Source organism: Solea senegalensis, linkage group LG1, assembly GCF_019176455.1.
Source record: "Solea senegalensis isolate Sse05_10M linkage group LG1, IFAPA_SoseM_1, whole genome shotgun sequence".
Classification (NCBI taxonomy): Eukaryota; Metazoa; Chordata; class Actinopteri; order Pleuronectiformes; family Soleidae; genus Solea; species Solea senegalensis.
Genome location: NC_058021.1, coordinates 34440862 through 34457378, shown reverse-complemented (window position 1 = coordinate 34457378; position 16517 = coordinate 34440862). Strand labels below are relative to the sequence as shown.

The 16517-nt window shown below is 41.0% G+C and overlaps 1 protein-coding gene across 1 annotated transcript in view; it reads left to right on the top strand.

Moving 5' to 3' along the window:
• The window catches only part of LOC122769268 (cadherin-20-like), a 31606-nt gene that overhangs the window by 2670 nt on the left and 12419 nt on the right, over nt 1–16517 (top strand). Inside the window, exons 2-5 of the mRNA XM_044025685.1 lie at nt 6013–6302; nt 11216–11510; nt 11936–12055; nt 15938–16105. Of these exons, the coding sequence (XP_043881620.1) occupies nt 6084–6302; nt 11216–11510; nt 11936–12055; nt 15938–16105 (802 nt within the window). The 5' untranslated portion in view covers nt 6013–6083. The remainder of the gene's footprint in view (nt 1–6012; nt 6303–11215; nt 11511–11935; nt 12056–15937; nt 16106–16517) is intronic.

Genomic DNA, 16517 nt, shown 5'->3' with positions numbered 1-16517 from the left:
TGAGGACACTGGGAGTTTGCTGCAGGCGCACATACACAGACACACACACACACACACACACACACACACACACAGCAGTAAACCTTTGTGAAGCAGCACAGTCTGAGTTGTGTGTCATCATTTGCATGCAGACATGTGAAGACGTTTGTGTCGTGAAACGTCCTGACAACAGTTGCACGACAACGGAAGGTCATTGAACACCATTTCCAACACTGTCCGTTGGGATTATAGTGTTTTAGTATGAGATTATAATGTAAGAATTGGGGTTATAGTATTGTAGTATAAGATTATGATGTTATAGTATGAGATTATATTGTAACAATTGATGATTATAGTGTTATAGTATGGGGTTATAATGTAACCATTGGGATTTTGGTGTGGTTTACAAACTTGTGTTTCCAGTCAGACAAAGACCCTCAAAGACAACATGAGAGGTTAGAAGACAAAGATAAATCTTTTTTTAAGAGCCCGTCAGACAGTGAGATGATGCTTAAAGTTGCATATTGGACTATTAAAGCCTCATTTTTAATTGATGAATGTGGCTCATTTGAGCCAAAGCTAGTAAAAAAAAACCTGCATTTTTAAATGATTTCCTTTTTCACACTTGACTTCCTGAAAGTTATTTTCTCACACTGAAGCGTCCTCACAGTCGTCCTGAGCCTTCAGTGTGGCCGCGTTCCCGCCATCTTCACCGTACACAATCAATTGTGGTTAACAAATTGGCCGTGACATTTTTTTTCCCTCTGCCGGGGAGGGAGGAGACGCTGCTTCACGGCTCCACCCCCGTTTGTCCACGGTGTGGGAGGCCGTCGCTTTAAGAGCTGGGACTGAGTGGAGACATGACCACTGTGAAATCAACACCTTAATAATGCTCCACATAGCATGTAAGCACACGGACGTACCACACACACACACACACACCCTGAGCCCAACTCTGACCTCACTCTGAGTGAGTGTGAGCCGAACTAATGCTTATTTTTATCGTTTATCAATCAATCAACTGTTAAAACTTGGGGAAATGTTTCCATTCCTGATTATTTTTTTGTAAAAACAAAAGGGAAATCTCGTTTTTCTGACCAAAATATTAAGTTTCATATCACATCAGCAACAGTGTTGACATTTAAAGAAGATAAAATATTTTTGTGAACACTATGAAATTTTGTTTTTGGTCAAGCAATTTTGTTACTTTAGAGTATGTCGTGTTTAAAGTAAGTTACTTTAAGCTCTTTACAAAGTTTTTGCAACATTTTTGGTAAAAAAAATGTACATGACATGTTTTGCAATTTTTTTACCAACTTTATCCTTTTTTTACACTTTTAGTGTATTTTTGTAAGAAAAGATATTTTCACATCATTCTAAAATTTTGAAAAATCTTTTTACACAAAATCTTTTTGCAACTTACAAAACTTTGTAACCCTTTTTGCACGTCAAGTAAATGTTTTATCAACTTATAACAAATCCTGTGACATTTTTGGTAGCATATATTTTTCTGTGTAACCCACAAAAAGATTTGTTACCATTTTGTGAAACACTTGGTGACAGAATTTTCAGTCAAACAGTAATCTTTGTAAATTCACTTTTTTTCTCGAACATTTTATTTTATTTTATTTTTTTACAATAAAAATGGTAATGTCATTTTTTGGAACTCTTTTGGTCACTTTTTTGCACTCAAGAAAATGTTTTTTACAATGATCGCAATAATATTGTGTATTGAAACTTATTATATTGGAAAATTATATTTCAAAGTCTTCTGAAATACACGTCACTTTTTACCTTCTCTGTGACTAAAGTCTGTCAACTCATTAATCTGAACAGGCGGAGTTAATCTGATCATACATATTCTGACTCGTCCTCACAGCGGTTTGTTTATTTCTAGGTTGGAACATGGTGGTCGGCCATTTTGTGCCAGCAGCTGCTCTGTCTCCTCTGCTGTCACTCACGTCTTTAAACAACTTTAAAAAACAACAAATCAAATTGTGTTATTTTCTTTTCAGTCTAGTGGGAAAACACGTCCTCCACCCTTCCTCATCCCTTCATCCCTTCGTCATGCAGCTGCTTCGCTCAGCCCCCCCCTTTTTTTATTTTTTAAACAAGCGGAAAAATGCCTTAACATTATCCGTAGGAAACATGCGTGAGATCTCTGACATGTCACCTCATTAGCTGCGACAAAATGGAGCAAAATGCTTGGGGGGCACAGGCCGTGACCCCTGCGAGGGGGCGGAGACGAGAGTGGCAAGCTAATTTCACTTCATAATGCCGTGAATGGAGAGAAAAGAGCGGCGCAGAGAGGTCAAGTGTCAAACGACCCCTGCGGGCTCCCCGGGTCTCTGCTGCGGGAATGCAACACACACACACTTGGGCCCGCCTCCTGTGGACAATAGAGGCACGCCCCCCACCCTTCACTGCCTTTTGTGCCTCTTCAACAATGATGAACTCAGTCTCTCTCTCTCTTACAAACATAATGGAGTCAAACGGTCTGTGTTTTTTTGTCCACATCCTCCTGTGGACGTCGTCTTCTGCTGAAACTAAAACCTTTATTTCACTCTTTTTGTCTCTTTTCTTCTCTTTTTTTACTGGTTAAATTGGGGGCGAGCGAGCAGATGCAGTCTGGTTTTAACACCGCGTCTCAGAGGATGCGTCCTCGTCCACGCTGGACAATGTCCTGCATTTCTCTGAGACAGACACGTTAACTGTAGGTGTTAAAGCTCTAGTATGTAAGTTAAAAAAAACAAAAAACAAAAAACAAAACAAACGCTAGCTCTGTTTTTTTTACCTCACGCAGACTTTAGCGCCCCCCTCAGGTGAGTCTGCAGTACCTTCTGAAACATCCATAGAACAACAATATCACACTGTTTTACACTTGTTTCACAGAACTGGGGTGAGTTCCTTAACCTAAAGTTATCTTTCAACATGTTTCAGAGAACCAGGGTTCGATCCTTAACTTAACTTAACTCTCGACCATTATGGAGTTCGAACCTTCTTAAGTTCTCTTTCAACATGTTTCAGAGAACCAGGGTTCGATCCTTAACCTAATATTCTCTTTCAACATGTTTCAGAGAACCAGGGTTAGTTCCTTAACCTATAGTTCTCTTTCAGCATTTGTTTCAGGGAACCAGGTTTATATCCTTAACGTAGGATTCAGAGAACCTAAAGCTCTGTCCTCTGCATGTCTTCCACCTCACTAATGTGTTCAGAGAACAGTGTTTTTGGCTCTTGAACCTAAAGAAGAAGGACTCAGACAAGGATTCAGGCAATCACCAGCACCATCAGGACCTTCACAGCCTCAGAGACTGAGGGGGAAAAACATGCACCTGTAATGAGCTCAGTCTCAGTGCTGAGGGGAAACTTGTAGAACAGGGCGTGAGTCAAAGTGAGCAGCAGTGTTAACAGAAACACAACAATCATCAGAACATCTCAGCCCCAGAGCCTTTTACAGGAAGCGAGAAGGGAATCAGTCACTTCGCTGTGAAACACCTGATCGTGTCGAGGTGGAGCAAAGTGCTTACACTTTTCCTCCAGGCTCGAGAAAACAAAGTAACTTCAGGTTTTCATTAAAAAGTTTTCAGCAAGTTTCTGGAATTTTGGCAACAAACAAAATGTCGTGTTGTTCTTTGACGTCAGGAAATGAGTTTATCTCCTAAAGCTGAAGCAGCACGTCCAGATTACTATGATTTATTTTTAAAATAAGTTGCATTTGCCTTTTAGGTTCCTTCCGAATAGGAAGTGAAAATATACTGATTAACCACCAGGGGCCAATTTAGGGAGTCTAACTTAAAACTAATGTTAGTAAGCATTGTCCTGAACAGTAAATGGTCTCAATCATTAGTTTCACCTCTTTTACAAAGGAACATCATGTCAGTTTTGTAAATTTTGACCCCATTTAAAGAAAAATAGATGATAAAACTAGGACTGCACGCAGCCATTACAGGGCCCTCGCGTCCCTGCAGCAGTTCCCTGACCTCACTTTTGAATCCGCAAAACTTTCAACAGCTTTTCGCCTTTGATGTGTATAACTCAGGGGTGTCAAACTCATTTTTGTTCAGGGGCCACATACAGCACAATTTGATCTCAAGGGGGCCGGACCAGTAAAAATAGTAAAATAATAGCATAATAACCTATGAACAACAAGAACCCCTTTGTTTTTTCTCCTTTGTTTTACATTTACTGAAGGATAATTTTACAAAACATGACATTTCTTGAGAAATATAAGTGCAATTTCAACAATATCATGCCTAAATTTACTATTTACACAGCACACTGGATCTATAATGGCACAAACATTTAGTCACGGGTATCTGGAGCATCTGACATTACGTTTAGATTAGTGTGAAATTTTAACAAATTCATCCTGTGGGCCGATTGGACCCTCTGGCGGGCCGGTTCTGACCCCCCGGCCGTATGTTTGACACCCCTGGTATAATTCATTTACGTAGAGTGCAAATCGCCAGAATTCCAAATGGCTGACTTCCTGTTGAGTTGAGGCCACAGTTGAGGCGATTTTTTTGTTCGTCTTGGTCTATGACATCTTCCCACCAAGTTTGGGGTAATTTGGTGGAACTCAATTTTGACCTGTAGAGCCCTTGAGCAACGCACGGGTCCAGGAACTGGACCATAAAGCCATGGATAGAATAATAATCTGAAGGATTACAGTAGGCTCCTGAAAACCGTGGCTCAGGCCCTAATAACAAAATTTCATCTTTCAAGTTCTCACCACGGCACCGGCCAAAGCGTAAATCACGAGACATCGGAAAAATTGGGAATTTGGATTCTTATGGATGACGTCGTGACTTGTTAGAGAACCATGTGAATGGGTGAGAATGATGAGTGTGCAGATTCCCATTCATCCAACATCAAGTGGACTCAGGGGGTTTCACTCGTCATCCAAGAGGTTTCTTCAGACCTTTGGGACCATGTGTGATAGAAGAAGTGGTAAAACCATCATAAAAAGCACAAAAGCATAATAAGAGTCCATGAAAACTGTTTTATGTTCAGGAACTTTGAAGAGCAGTAGATTAAAAGTCACTCCATTTTTCCAAGTCACGTAAAATGTCTACGAGACGTGGAAGAACAATTTGTTTAGCGCCGAGATGTAAAAATAATCTGTAACTTTTGTAAAGAACTATCAGACAAACCGCTGCTTCTGTAACTTTCCACCGTCTCATGAATCAGTGGCTTTTTGGATAACTTTGTGTGTGTGACAAGAAAATAAAGAATCAATCACACGTAAATACAGACTGTTTACCATTTACTGTCAGCTGTGAACAAAAAAGCACACGCTCGAGCGGTTATCAGACGTGTGCTGGAGTCCACACAGTCTCTGGAGATCGTCTAAATATATATATAAAAGGAGAAAGTGGATAATGTGAGGTTTTGTGACAATGCTGCAGGAGAAAACCTGAGGATAATTCACAGTAAACGAGTCCCGTTGTGATCACGTCTGACTCAGACGGTCTCCTGCTGCTGTTGTTGTTTGTGGAAGGCAAACTTTTCGGAAAACGTCCAGACTCATTTCTCCTGAAATTATCCACAGATTATGTCAGGAAGCAACTTTCGTGTTTCGCCCTCGTTTGATTTTTCACCCTCGTAATGAAGCAAACAACTGAAAATGGGAGCAGAAAACAAACGCGTAGGCGTATGAATGAGGCTTTAATCTTTATTTGTAATATCTGCTGTTGAATCATGTTCACGGAGGAATCCGAAAAGAAGTCAAAAAAAAGTTTTTATTTCTGGGTTTGACGTGTGGAGAAATGAAAATTCTTATGAAAGCAGGTGAACAGACTTCACCTCGCTGGCCTCGTCTTCTTCTCCCGTCATATTTCATCCTCTCGTCTTCCATGTGACCTTATCGACAGCTTCGCTCACCTGTGAGGAGATGCAGCTCATTACAGCTCAGCGAAAACCCAGTAGCCGAGCATCTGTGCAGGTCTCCTGCAGTGCGAGACAAGACGGCGTGATGGTGTCCAAATGGACAGAAAACTGAGACTCGTCTCTTCTTTTTTCTTTTTCTTCTAGGACATCAGCCAGAGGAAGAAGGAGAAAAAGAAAACTGCTCTCTTTCCAGAAAAACTACTCAGAGCTTCACAATGAGGGACCAATTGCATCTTGGAGTGGTCGCCAGGACTTTGCTCCCACTGGTTCTGTGCACGTTGACCCTCCTGCCTCACAGCATTCTGGGTAATCCCAGCGAGCGGGACAACGTGGGCAGCACCGCTCTGCTCCAGAGGGTGAAACGAGGCTGGGTTTGGAACCAGTTCTTCGTCCTGGAGGAGTACACCGGACTGGAACCGCTGTATATCGGAAAGGTCAGTGATGCTGTAAAACATGAACGTGTATTTATGAGGTTTTGTGTTGTTGTGACAATTACAATCAAAGTTGTTTTCAGTGTAACTGAATCATTAGAATCAGTTGATTTAAAAGATTTGTTCACAGAATCTTGAACTTGTTGTGATTCGGCTCACGATTGCCCGGCTTTCAGCAGTGAGATTTTAGACATTTCCTTTGCTAAAAGTTGGATTAACGCACATTTTACGCACAAGTGTTTTCAACTAATCCACAGTTCGGTAATTGTTCGGGTTTGATTCTTGTGGCGGATGTCGGTTCAGCTCGCTTGCAACCGAGACTCGAAGATGTGCAGAAATTAGCCTAGACAGGTTGTGGTGAAAGGGGAAAAATGGGGGACAGAGGAGAGAAAGAGCGACCGGGAACAGATATACATGTATTACAATTATATTATGATTTTCTAATGTTTGAATAAAGCAGTGAATAGAAGTTGTAGACTTTAGTTGGTGAGTTTTTAATTCACTTTTGTTAAATGGCTACAATTTCCCCAGTATTCATTGTATTTATTCAATTTGGGAATCCACGCCTGAACTGTCTTGTGGAGAATCGTGACCTGATTGTAAATAAATAAGTATGTGCACTGACACCTGCTGTTCAGTTTATGTCTCAGGTTATTTTCCCGGGAACAGTGACAGTGACTTAAAATAACCCTGAACAATCCCTATAATGAGGCTACAGGTTAGTGTTCCAAATTCATAAGATAAAATATTCCTTTCTTTTTAAGGAAACATGCCATATAGATAACAAGCAACCTAAAAGAAAACGGTCTTAGCCCATTGTTCCACAATATAAAGTATCTTCCCTGATTTGTATCATAGCCCATATAATGATTTTGTTCTTCTAATAATCGTATATATTATGAAGAAATGTAGAGCGCACAGTTCTTTTTGAAAGACTATTCCTCTCGCTGCACCTGGTGCCTCCGTTTCAAAGAGCTTTGAATTCAAAGGAGGAAAATCCCACATGGGCAGATTGAGGCAAACTTCAACCAGAGCAAAAATAAAAAAGAAACCTAGCTGAATCCCAGGACACACTTCTGTACGCTTGTCCTCTTTGAACCAGCGCCAGGCAGCAGTGATGGAGTTAATTGACTCGAACCGACGGTTGGCTCCGCTCCACAGAAGTGGACGCCGTGTCTGCACCACAGCTGACGCACTCTGAAAGGAGCAGACGACTGATGCTCACCAAAGAGGCGCTTTGTGCGATGAGTTGCTAAAGTGAATTGAACAGTTGATCAATAGTCGGGAGGCCAGTCATCACCGGCGGAGAGACGGCAATCTTGAAAATTGTCAGAACTAGTGCTTGTTTGCTGGCGGGACCTGTCATTCTCCTCGGGTTGCATGAGTCCAAGAGAACCACTGCCGGGTCATATAAAAAAAGACCAGTTCAAAGTGAATTTCATACACGACAATGTAGAAGTTCATGTTAGATTTTTCAAAAACCTGCTATTTTTCCCCCCGTCTTTCATACTGGCCTCAACAATTTGTAGAATCATCCATCTGCTGTAGCTACGCTGGGCCGTTTCTATGGAGACGTGTGATATAAAATGTTAAAACTGATTTGTTTAGCTTAGCATTTACTACTTGTTACCATTGATCCTCCAACTCTGACACTACAGTCAATTAAAGTTAAGTTTGTCCTACATCAGACGTTACCTGATAAATATGGGCCACTCGTTCATCATTTATAGTCAATTTGATTCTGAATGGGACCGTAATGTCCAAAATGGATGTCACGCTGCGTCTAAGAAGACCCGACATTAGCGATGGAACTCAAACTCCTCAGAAAAATGTTTACTTCAGAGTCTGTTCTGCACATTCAACAAAACTTTGTTTTACAGTGGAAATAAATGACATTTTATGTTGTTTTGATGATTAAAACAACAGTGAGGATGCTTGAAAATGAAATTGTAGTGTTAGCATTAGCTGTAACTAACCACTAACTTAAGCATTTAGCACTGCTACTATAGAAAATTTACTTTCTCATTCTAAATTAACTCATCATTTTCAACAATTAAAACTGAGCCGTCGAACGTTTGCTAATGTAACTCTAACTAACGGCTAGCTAACACACAATGTCATGCTAACTCTGGAAGATTTGAAAAGAATATTTTACTCATGACTTTGACGTTGACGGAGCAAACACAACTTGGCAGTCGAATCCATTTATGCTTCTTAAATTTCCGTAGTCATAATTGGATTTAGCATTAGCGTCTAGCAAGATACTTATCAAACATAGTCGCTCATAACTTTAATTATATTCGGTGCCAATCAACAGCTGAACAGAGTTAGATGCTATAATTGACCTAATAACAAAAGCTCCCCCCGATTTTTAGAACTTTTAAAACCTGATTGCAGAGCCCTGATTGAATTTGCCACTCCTCCTTGTCAGCTCATCCGTTGAAACGTCCTCCTGGGAATGATGCAAACCTGCCTAATTAGTGCCCTGGAATCTGGATTCTCTCTTTTTTTCCACCACCACAGCTCAGGAATATCAAGGAATATGTTAGGTTCACGTGGTCCAACTAGAAAGTGGGAGAAAGTAACAAGTCCTGAGGTAGAGTACAGAGTCTCTGTGTATCTGCTTTAAGAAATACTGTATTCACAACCATTCCGCCCATTCTTCTTTGCTATTTAGCATCTCTTCGCTGATTCTTTTCAAGCCGCACGTCCTAATTTTTCTTACGCTGAATGAAATAAGTGATTCTGACAGGCTGGGCTTCTACCCAGAGAGCCACTCAAGGCAGAGAGGCATTGTAGAAAATGACAAAGCAGGAGAAAGATGTAATGTATCCTCCACCCTCGGGGGTTTTTACCATCAGCTCAGCCTGCACTGGCTCGCCTCTGTAGAGTAACTTAGTATTCAGAGCCGCGAGGATGTCGGAGTATTTGGGCTCCAGGCCGGGGCTGAGATGGAGCAGGTAATTGATAGCCCGAGTGTCAAACTCCCTCCTTTCATAGGCTCCAGTGGAAAAGGAGGGATCAGCGCAGGAGGAGGTAGACGAGGCGGAGGGAAACGCCACGGTCTGAGATATATCACTGCGAGACATGGGGCTGAAGCCCACAATGGGATGTTGATTAAAAAATCTATTCTGGGCCGAGCGCAGGAAAAGTGCAGGTGGGCACGTTGTCCAGAGTGATACAGGCAAAGCTGCTTTGTCTGCAGGTTTGGGAATGACAGCTATTGTGATGATTGCTGCCCAAACTCCAACTAGCACCAGAATAACAACGACTGCTCCTGCTGCAAACTTTTAGCACTTTTAAAAACCTCCTGTTTAATGTAGGCCACAGTCACGCTCTACCACCGTTTAATCTGGAAAATGGCATTTTCAGATGAAAATAAACGGCATACAGAGGAAAGTTTCAGCTCCGTATCAGAATGAATCCACATGTTGGTGAGAAGTGTGGAAAACTTTGCTTCTCCTGTGTATGTTTTTCTTCTTAGGGTTAGTCATCTTTTCAAAACCTAATCAAATTTTTTTTGTGAAGTTAACAAGTTTTTGTTATATTACGACATTTTGAAACACTAATTTGTTGGTGACAGTCATTTTTCGTAAAGTTAGCAAAGTTAGCAACATGTTTTTTTTAATATTACGACATTTTGAGACACCAATTCGGTGATGAAAGTCATTTATCATTAAGTTAGAACATGTTTTTGTTATTACGACATTTTGACACCCTATTTTGTTGATTAAAGTCATTTTCTGTAAAGTTAGCAACATGTTTTTGTAATTTGACGACATTTTGAGACACCATTTTGGTGATGAAAGTTGTTTTGCGTAAAGTTAGCAATATTTTTATTTACCAACCAAAAACCGGTCCCGAGTGACTTGGTGTATTGGTGTATTTCTGAGGCAGTGTTACAGTGCCACCTACAGGCCTGCCTTATATACTACGGTGTTAAGAGTCACTTTAGGGTGTTTCATTTGTAAAAAGACAGTTCTTGAAATGATGCCTTGATCAGGGAAAACGATCATATAGATTGTATGAAGTTATGTTTCCGTGCCGGTAAAATGCCTAAAATGTAGCCACGATGTTTTCACACTAAAAAGGTTTTCACACTTCAACCTCAGAGCAGAATGCACAGCATGTGTTCTTAGGATGGAAGTGGCCTCAGTGACCCCGCTGTGACAAAAAGTAATTTTAAAAATGTGCGCTGCACCAAGTCCTCGGCTGTTGATTATACAAGACAGACATCAGTGGTGGCCTTTAATTCCGCGCCTTCACCGCGGTCGCAGTAAGTGCTCATCATACCTTTTAACTACAAAGTGAGACATGATTGCACATCAACAGGCTGCCATTTGTACTTAGAGGCCACAAAAGGCCTCTGATTGCACCGCAGGGCCCGAGGCAACAAACTGGAGACTGGAGGCTATGATTAGATATGTACTTACAGCCGCGGTATTAAAAGGTATGCTGACAAGCTAACAGCACCCCCCAGAGGTCCAGAGCCATTTTACACCACATGCTACACTTAGGAGGGAATATATATGTAGAGTCATGAACCATATGGACTGATGGAAACACACTAAACTTCATTTCTGTGCTTCAATCTGAAGTATGTATCTAATATTTAGCATTAGCTGGTTTATAGCATACTGAACGAGTACAACGAGTTTCCGGCTTTATCCCGGAAAAGTCCATTGATTTTCTGAGACTGATAGACTGTGAGCTAATTAAACATATTCTGTCCTAATGCTTTAGATCACACCATATGTTTTCTAAAGATTTCTGTTGTAGCATCAAATGTTGAATACTCTGTTTGGATGCAATGTTTTTTTGGACTGAATCCACTCTTTGTTTTTGAGCATATGGGAAGGATTTTCCCTTTCCCAAACATGTACAGATTAGATAAACTGACTAAAACTTCTCCACAGCTCCACTCAGACATGGACAAAGGCGACGGCTCCATTAAGTACATCCTGAGTGGCGAGGGCGCCGGCACCACCTTCACCATCGACGACAGCACAGGAGACATTCACGCCATCCAGCGGCTGGATCGCGAGGTTAAATCCCAGTACGCTCTTCGCGCTCAGGCCCGTAACCGTCTGACGGACAGACCTCTGGAGCCCGAGTCCGAATTCATCGTGAAGATCCAGGACATTAACGACAACGAGCCCAAGTTCCTTGATGGACCCTATGTGGCGAGCGTACCCGAAATGTCCAACATAGGTAGATGAACGGATAAACCGTTTGTGACACTTTGAAACACTGTTTTGGTGATAAAAATATTTTTGTAAAAATTCATTAAAAATTACAAGTATTTTTGTAAACAAATCTTTACACTTGTGGTTATATCGCCACCTGTTGACTTGCTTCTGACGTGACAATTGATAGTGGAAGTTTGCATCCATGGTAAACAATAGCAAAACTGCACAAAAAGCTCTTGTTTTCCTTGATTGTCTCCATCTGCCTCATTCACAGACACACTTTTTGTGGTTTCCTTTAAAGTAAATAAGTATCATTAATTCCTGGAGCAGCTCCAGCCACAGATGGAAAACTCAACCCAGAATTAGTTCCTTCATTAATATGTTAATAGACGCAGACGATCGCCAGTTTCCCTTCTCGCTCCAAATCTAATTTTCAAATGTTCCCAGGAACATCTGTGATCCAGCTGACCGCTACAGATGCAGACGATCCCACGTACGGCAACAGCGCCCGTGTGGTCTACAGCATCCTGGAGGGTCAGCCATACTTTTCAGTGGATGCCAAGACTGGTAGGATGACACACACACACTTTGAAAAACTCAAAACTTAAACCAGGGAAACCAACATCCTGGTCCATGACACATTGAGTAGAGGTCTGATGATGTTTTTCTCTAATCAAATCTTTCCAGGTCATCTTTTCACACTATTGATTGCAAGTGAGCATTGTGTGTCCAGACATCTCAACAAAACCCTTAAATCCTTAATTACCAATTAAGTCAAATTGGACACGTAACCCATTTTGACTTTTGACTGCAATAAAAATAACTTAAATTTTAGCCACTTTTTGCTATACAAAGAGAAAATTGGACAAATTTCTGGAAAACTGGTTTAAATCCCATTTGAAACCCACCTTAAAATATGGTTTGAATCAGATTTGAGAAAATCTAATGTTTTCCTGCTGTCCAGGCATTGTTAAAAAACAATCTAGTTCAAATGTGGATATGTCAATATTTTATGTTTTTCTGGCATTCTCAATAAGACCTTCAACCAAGACCCATTTTGACATTTGACTGCAGTAAAAATAACCTAAATGTCATTATATCAGCTTTTTCTTTCTTGAAAGAAAAACTCGAACAAATGTATAAAAATCTGGGTCGAATCTTGTGTGATAACACCTCCAATTGTAGTTTGAATCAGATTTTAGATTACGTTAGTTCTCCATCTTGTCTAATACTGCGTCACAATCTGACTTTGTCCACACTTGAACCCTTGTGAACACCAGCCCAATGTGGGAATCTCAGCATGGCTCCTGTTGTTGCTATGAAACGGCCGAACACTTGTCTGAGGCACAGCACTCGTTTGTTGCAACTCACAGTATCTCAAACTCCTGGAACTCAACAACAACAACAACAAAGACAACAGCAACAACAAAATGGCCCAACATGTGACGTCGCTGCTGAAAATGGAAAAGACAGGCAGTTTTAGTTCATTTCCTGTTGATCAAATACAATTTAACTTTAATGATTTCACAAACAAAGCTAATGTGACTCACGGTTTCACATTAAAATTACATGCAGCGCAGCTGACTTTCATTTAGTTTCACATTAACTGAACCTCCGTTTGTTCTGAGATGTTTAATCTCCCACAGTGAACATCACATTTTCTAAACTGACTTTTTTCTTTTTCATTAATTACACTTACAAAGTTACATATCAGTGCATGGAGTAACAAGGACAGGGAGTAGTTAGTTTAGCATTGTCTGAAAACAACGCTAGCTTGACTTTTGTTTTGTTTATTAAGATAACAGCATGTCTTCATTCATTCTGGCGTCCAGTCTTTAGGCTAAGCTAAGCTAACAAAATGCTACTGCATTATGAGAATAAGTTTAAGTATGTTGACATTTAGCTTGGAACACCTTTGGATTTGGTATGTTTTCCTAGCTTAGCATTAGCCCCCAAGGGCAGAGGGTAGTTAGGTTCACATTATCTGGAAATAAAGCTGGCCTGACTATTTCCAAAGAAGCCTTTCACACTTGTTTTTATGCTAAACTAAGCTAATTCCTCCTGAGTGCAGTGTACACTCTTTTAGTTCTTAATTTATATCACAGTCACACAACTAGCTTTGCAGAAAAAGCAAATCTTACATCTAAACATGTTCTTTCAAAGGTAATTTAATGAAATAAAAGCATGCAGCTTGTAATAGTCTGAGTCTGCTTTTCTTTATTTATAATAATGGCAAATATTCAGCGTTCCAGCAAAAGAAATCAATTTCAATAGCCACATGGCAACAGTTTGGGGTTTGGTGGCTTTGCGTTTTTCAACACGGCAGCTGCATAAAAAACGTCTTTTCAAAGAAAATGGTTCGTCATTGTCTGGAAGCAGAGCTCAATCCTGCGTTTCCTCTGGGAAGAGCTGCAAACACTGTGAGCCAGAGTCACATCATTAAGGTTTTGTGGCTGAACGCAAACAAATCCTCTGCAGCTCAGTTCAGTAAATGGTGGAAATCGTCAGAGTAGAATAGTGGACCGGGAACAATAGTGGCCACACACACACACACACACACAGTGCTCATGCATGTAGTTCAGTAAAAATGCAGCTAATGCTGCATTTTTCACATAGTAGCAGCACTGACAGCTCGAGCCACTGCATCCAAATATCCATTCGTTTTGTAAGTCGCCGGCTATTGTTTACGACAGCCGCCTCATTTCCTCGTTTGTCAGCGGCGGAATCTGCTGCGCTGCCCGTCAGCTGCCAGCGTGACTGCTGCTGCTGATGCTGCTGCTGCTGCTGGAGGTTCATCCATCACTGAAGAGCCAGCGGCTCTACAGCCATCAATCAGCCCGCCTGACCTCCAAAAACAATGTGTTGGATGTGAAACAACAAAAAAAAACAACCCATATGATTTAAATTTTCAGGCTTATCACATGGTCTGTACATATGCTTTTTAGATTATAATTGTAGAGATCAGATCCAGACAGAACCACACAGAAATACTGCAAGTAATATTATAATAATAATAATCTTAATTTATGGCAAATTTTACAATACCCAGTGTAGAGAGTGTTTTACAGAAAAGAAGGCCAAATTTAAGCCATGGCAGTTCAGATTTTTATTGATTTATTTACATTTACATCTAAATAAATCACTGATAAATGTGACTTTATGGTCCGGTGTGTAAGAAGTAGTGATATATAGTGGTGAGAATGCAGACGGTAACAAATGGAGGATTCCATCCAATCTACTTTTTACAAGAAAGTCAAGTTACTACAGTAAACATGCAACAGAAAACATGCAAAAACACGTGCTAGAAACACAAGATTTTGTCCTTAAATTCACAAAATGGCTAATTTTACGACTAGGAAAACCAAGTTATTCTTTTATTTTTGAAGGAATTAATAACTTATGGGTAAAATGTTCCATTTCTGACAATAAATCATCCTAAAGGCTCCACACTGGACCTTTAAAAGGAAACTGGACACTAAACTAGAGGTTAGGTGATTTGATAATCTCGGGCAGATTATTCCAGAACTTCTCTGGAGTAAAAAGGATCGGAAGGCAAGATATGGAACATGGTTCCAGCGCTGGGTAATGTTCCTCCTCCTCCGCAACTCTTTACTTTCAGATTTAGATTTAGTCCCAGTTTTTATTGATCCACTGTCCTGATAATCCTTTAACTATTGTTAGTCTTTTTATGGACATGACAGTGGAAATATGACTCTAAAGAAGGTTTACTTGTGGAAAAGTAAAGTCCAGAACCCCTACAGGAATGTTTGCTCTGCGTGGGTTGAGCATTAGTTCTTTATTCAGATAACAGACTTAAAACAACGCATTTTTCCAGTAATCTACATATTTGATTTGGCAGAGATTCGTACATCTGACGTAAACTGACCATTTATCCCAGTTTGGGACACTTGACGTGGGCGTATTGGGGATTAGGTACTGTGCCACCTCAGCCCTCGACCTCTTTGAGGATTCAAACTGGTTCTCTTTCCAGACATGGAAGTAAAACATCTTGGTAGCAGGGTTGAACAGTCAAGCTCCAGGACAATATTTACTTTGTTATCCATTATAAACAGTGTGATATAGGATGAGAACTTGAAGATATGAACTGTTTCTAACACGGTTTTCAAACCTTTAGCTGTCTACCATGATCTCTAATCTTCTGCAGAACAGAAAACTACTTTTTATGTAGATTTTTAAAAGATTAACTGTTCAGTTTTATTTTGGTAGTTTCTTTCTTTTATCCTCAAGTAAATGTCAAAGAAAAGAAGTCGAGGTTTGTTCTTGTGCTCATGGAGAGCATCAACATTCCACGACAACATCGCTTGGACACATGACCCTAATCTGTGTCACCAGTTCGCCATCGCTGACCTTTAATCCACCTCCCACGTCTCCCTCTCTCTCTCTCTCTCTCTCTCTCTACCTTCTTCTTCCTCTTCTTTCCCTCCTCAGGTGTGGTCCGAGTCTCTTTGGCGGACATGGACCGGGAGACCAGGGAGAACTACACGGTGGTGATCCAGGCAAAGGACATGGGCGGTCAGCTCGGAGGACTCGCCGGCACCACTACCGTCAACATCACACTCAGCGACGTCAACGACAACCCGCCAATGTTTGACCAGAGTAAGCAAATGCACACACTCCGCCTCCTTCTCCTCCTCCCTCTTCTTCTTCTTCTTCTTTATGTTTTTTTCTCGATTCAATGCCCTGAAGTTTCTCTGAAGTACCAAGTCCCTCTTGGCCTTCATCGTCCGTCCACCAGTCCTCCATCATTTACCCCCTGGCCTCTTCGTCCTCTGGGCCACCAGTCGCCTCACGCTGTCTCTTTGATTACCCTCATTCCTGCTCATCTCATTACCAAACCTCCTGAGGTCAGGGGTTGAGTGGCTGTCCGTGGTCGTATCCAGGCCTGGTCAAAGATGGGTGGCTTCAATCCGAGACAAAGAATAATCACCCACCACCACCACCACTGCTGCTGCTGCCGCTGCCACACTCCCATCACTATCCCTCACCAATTAATGCCATCACTTTGCTG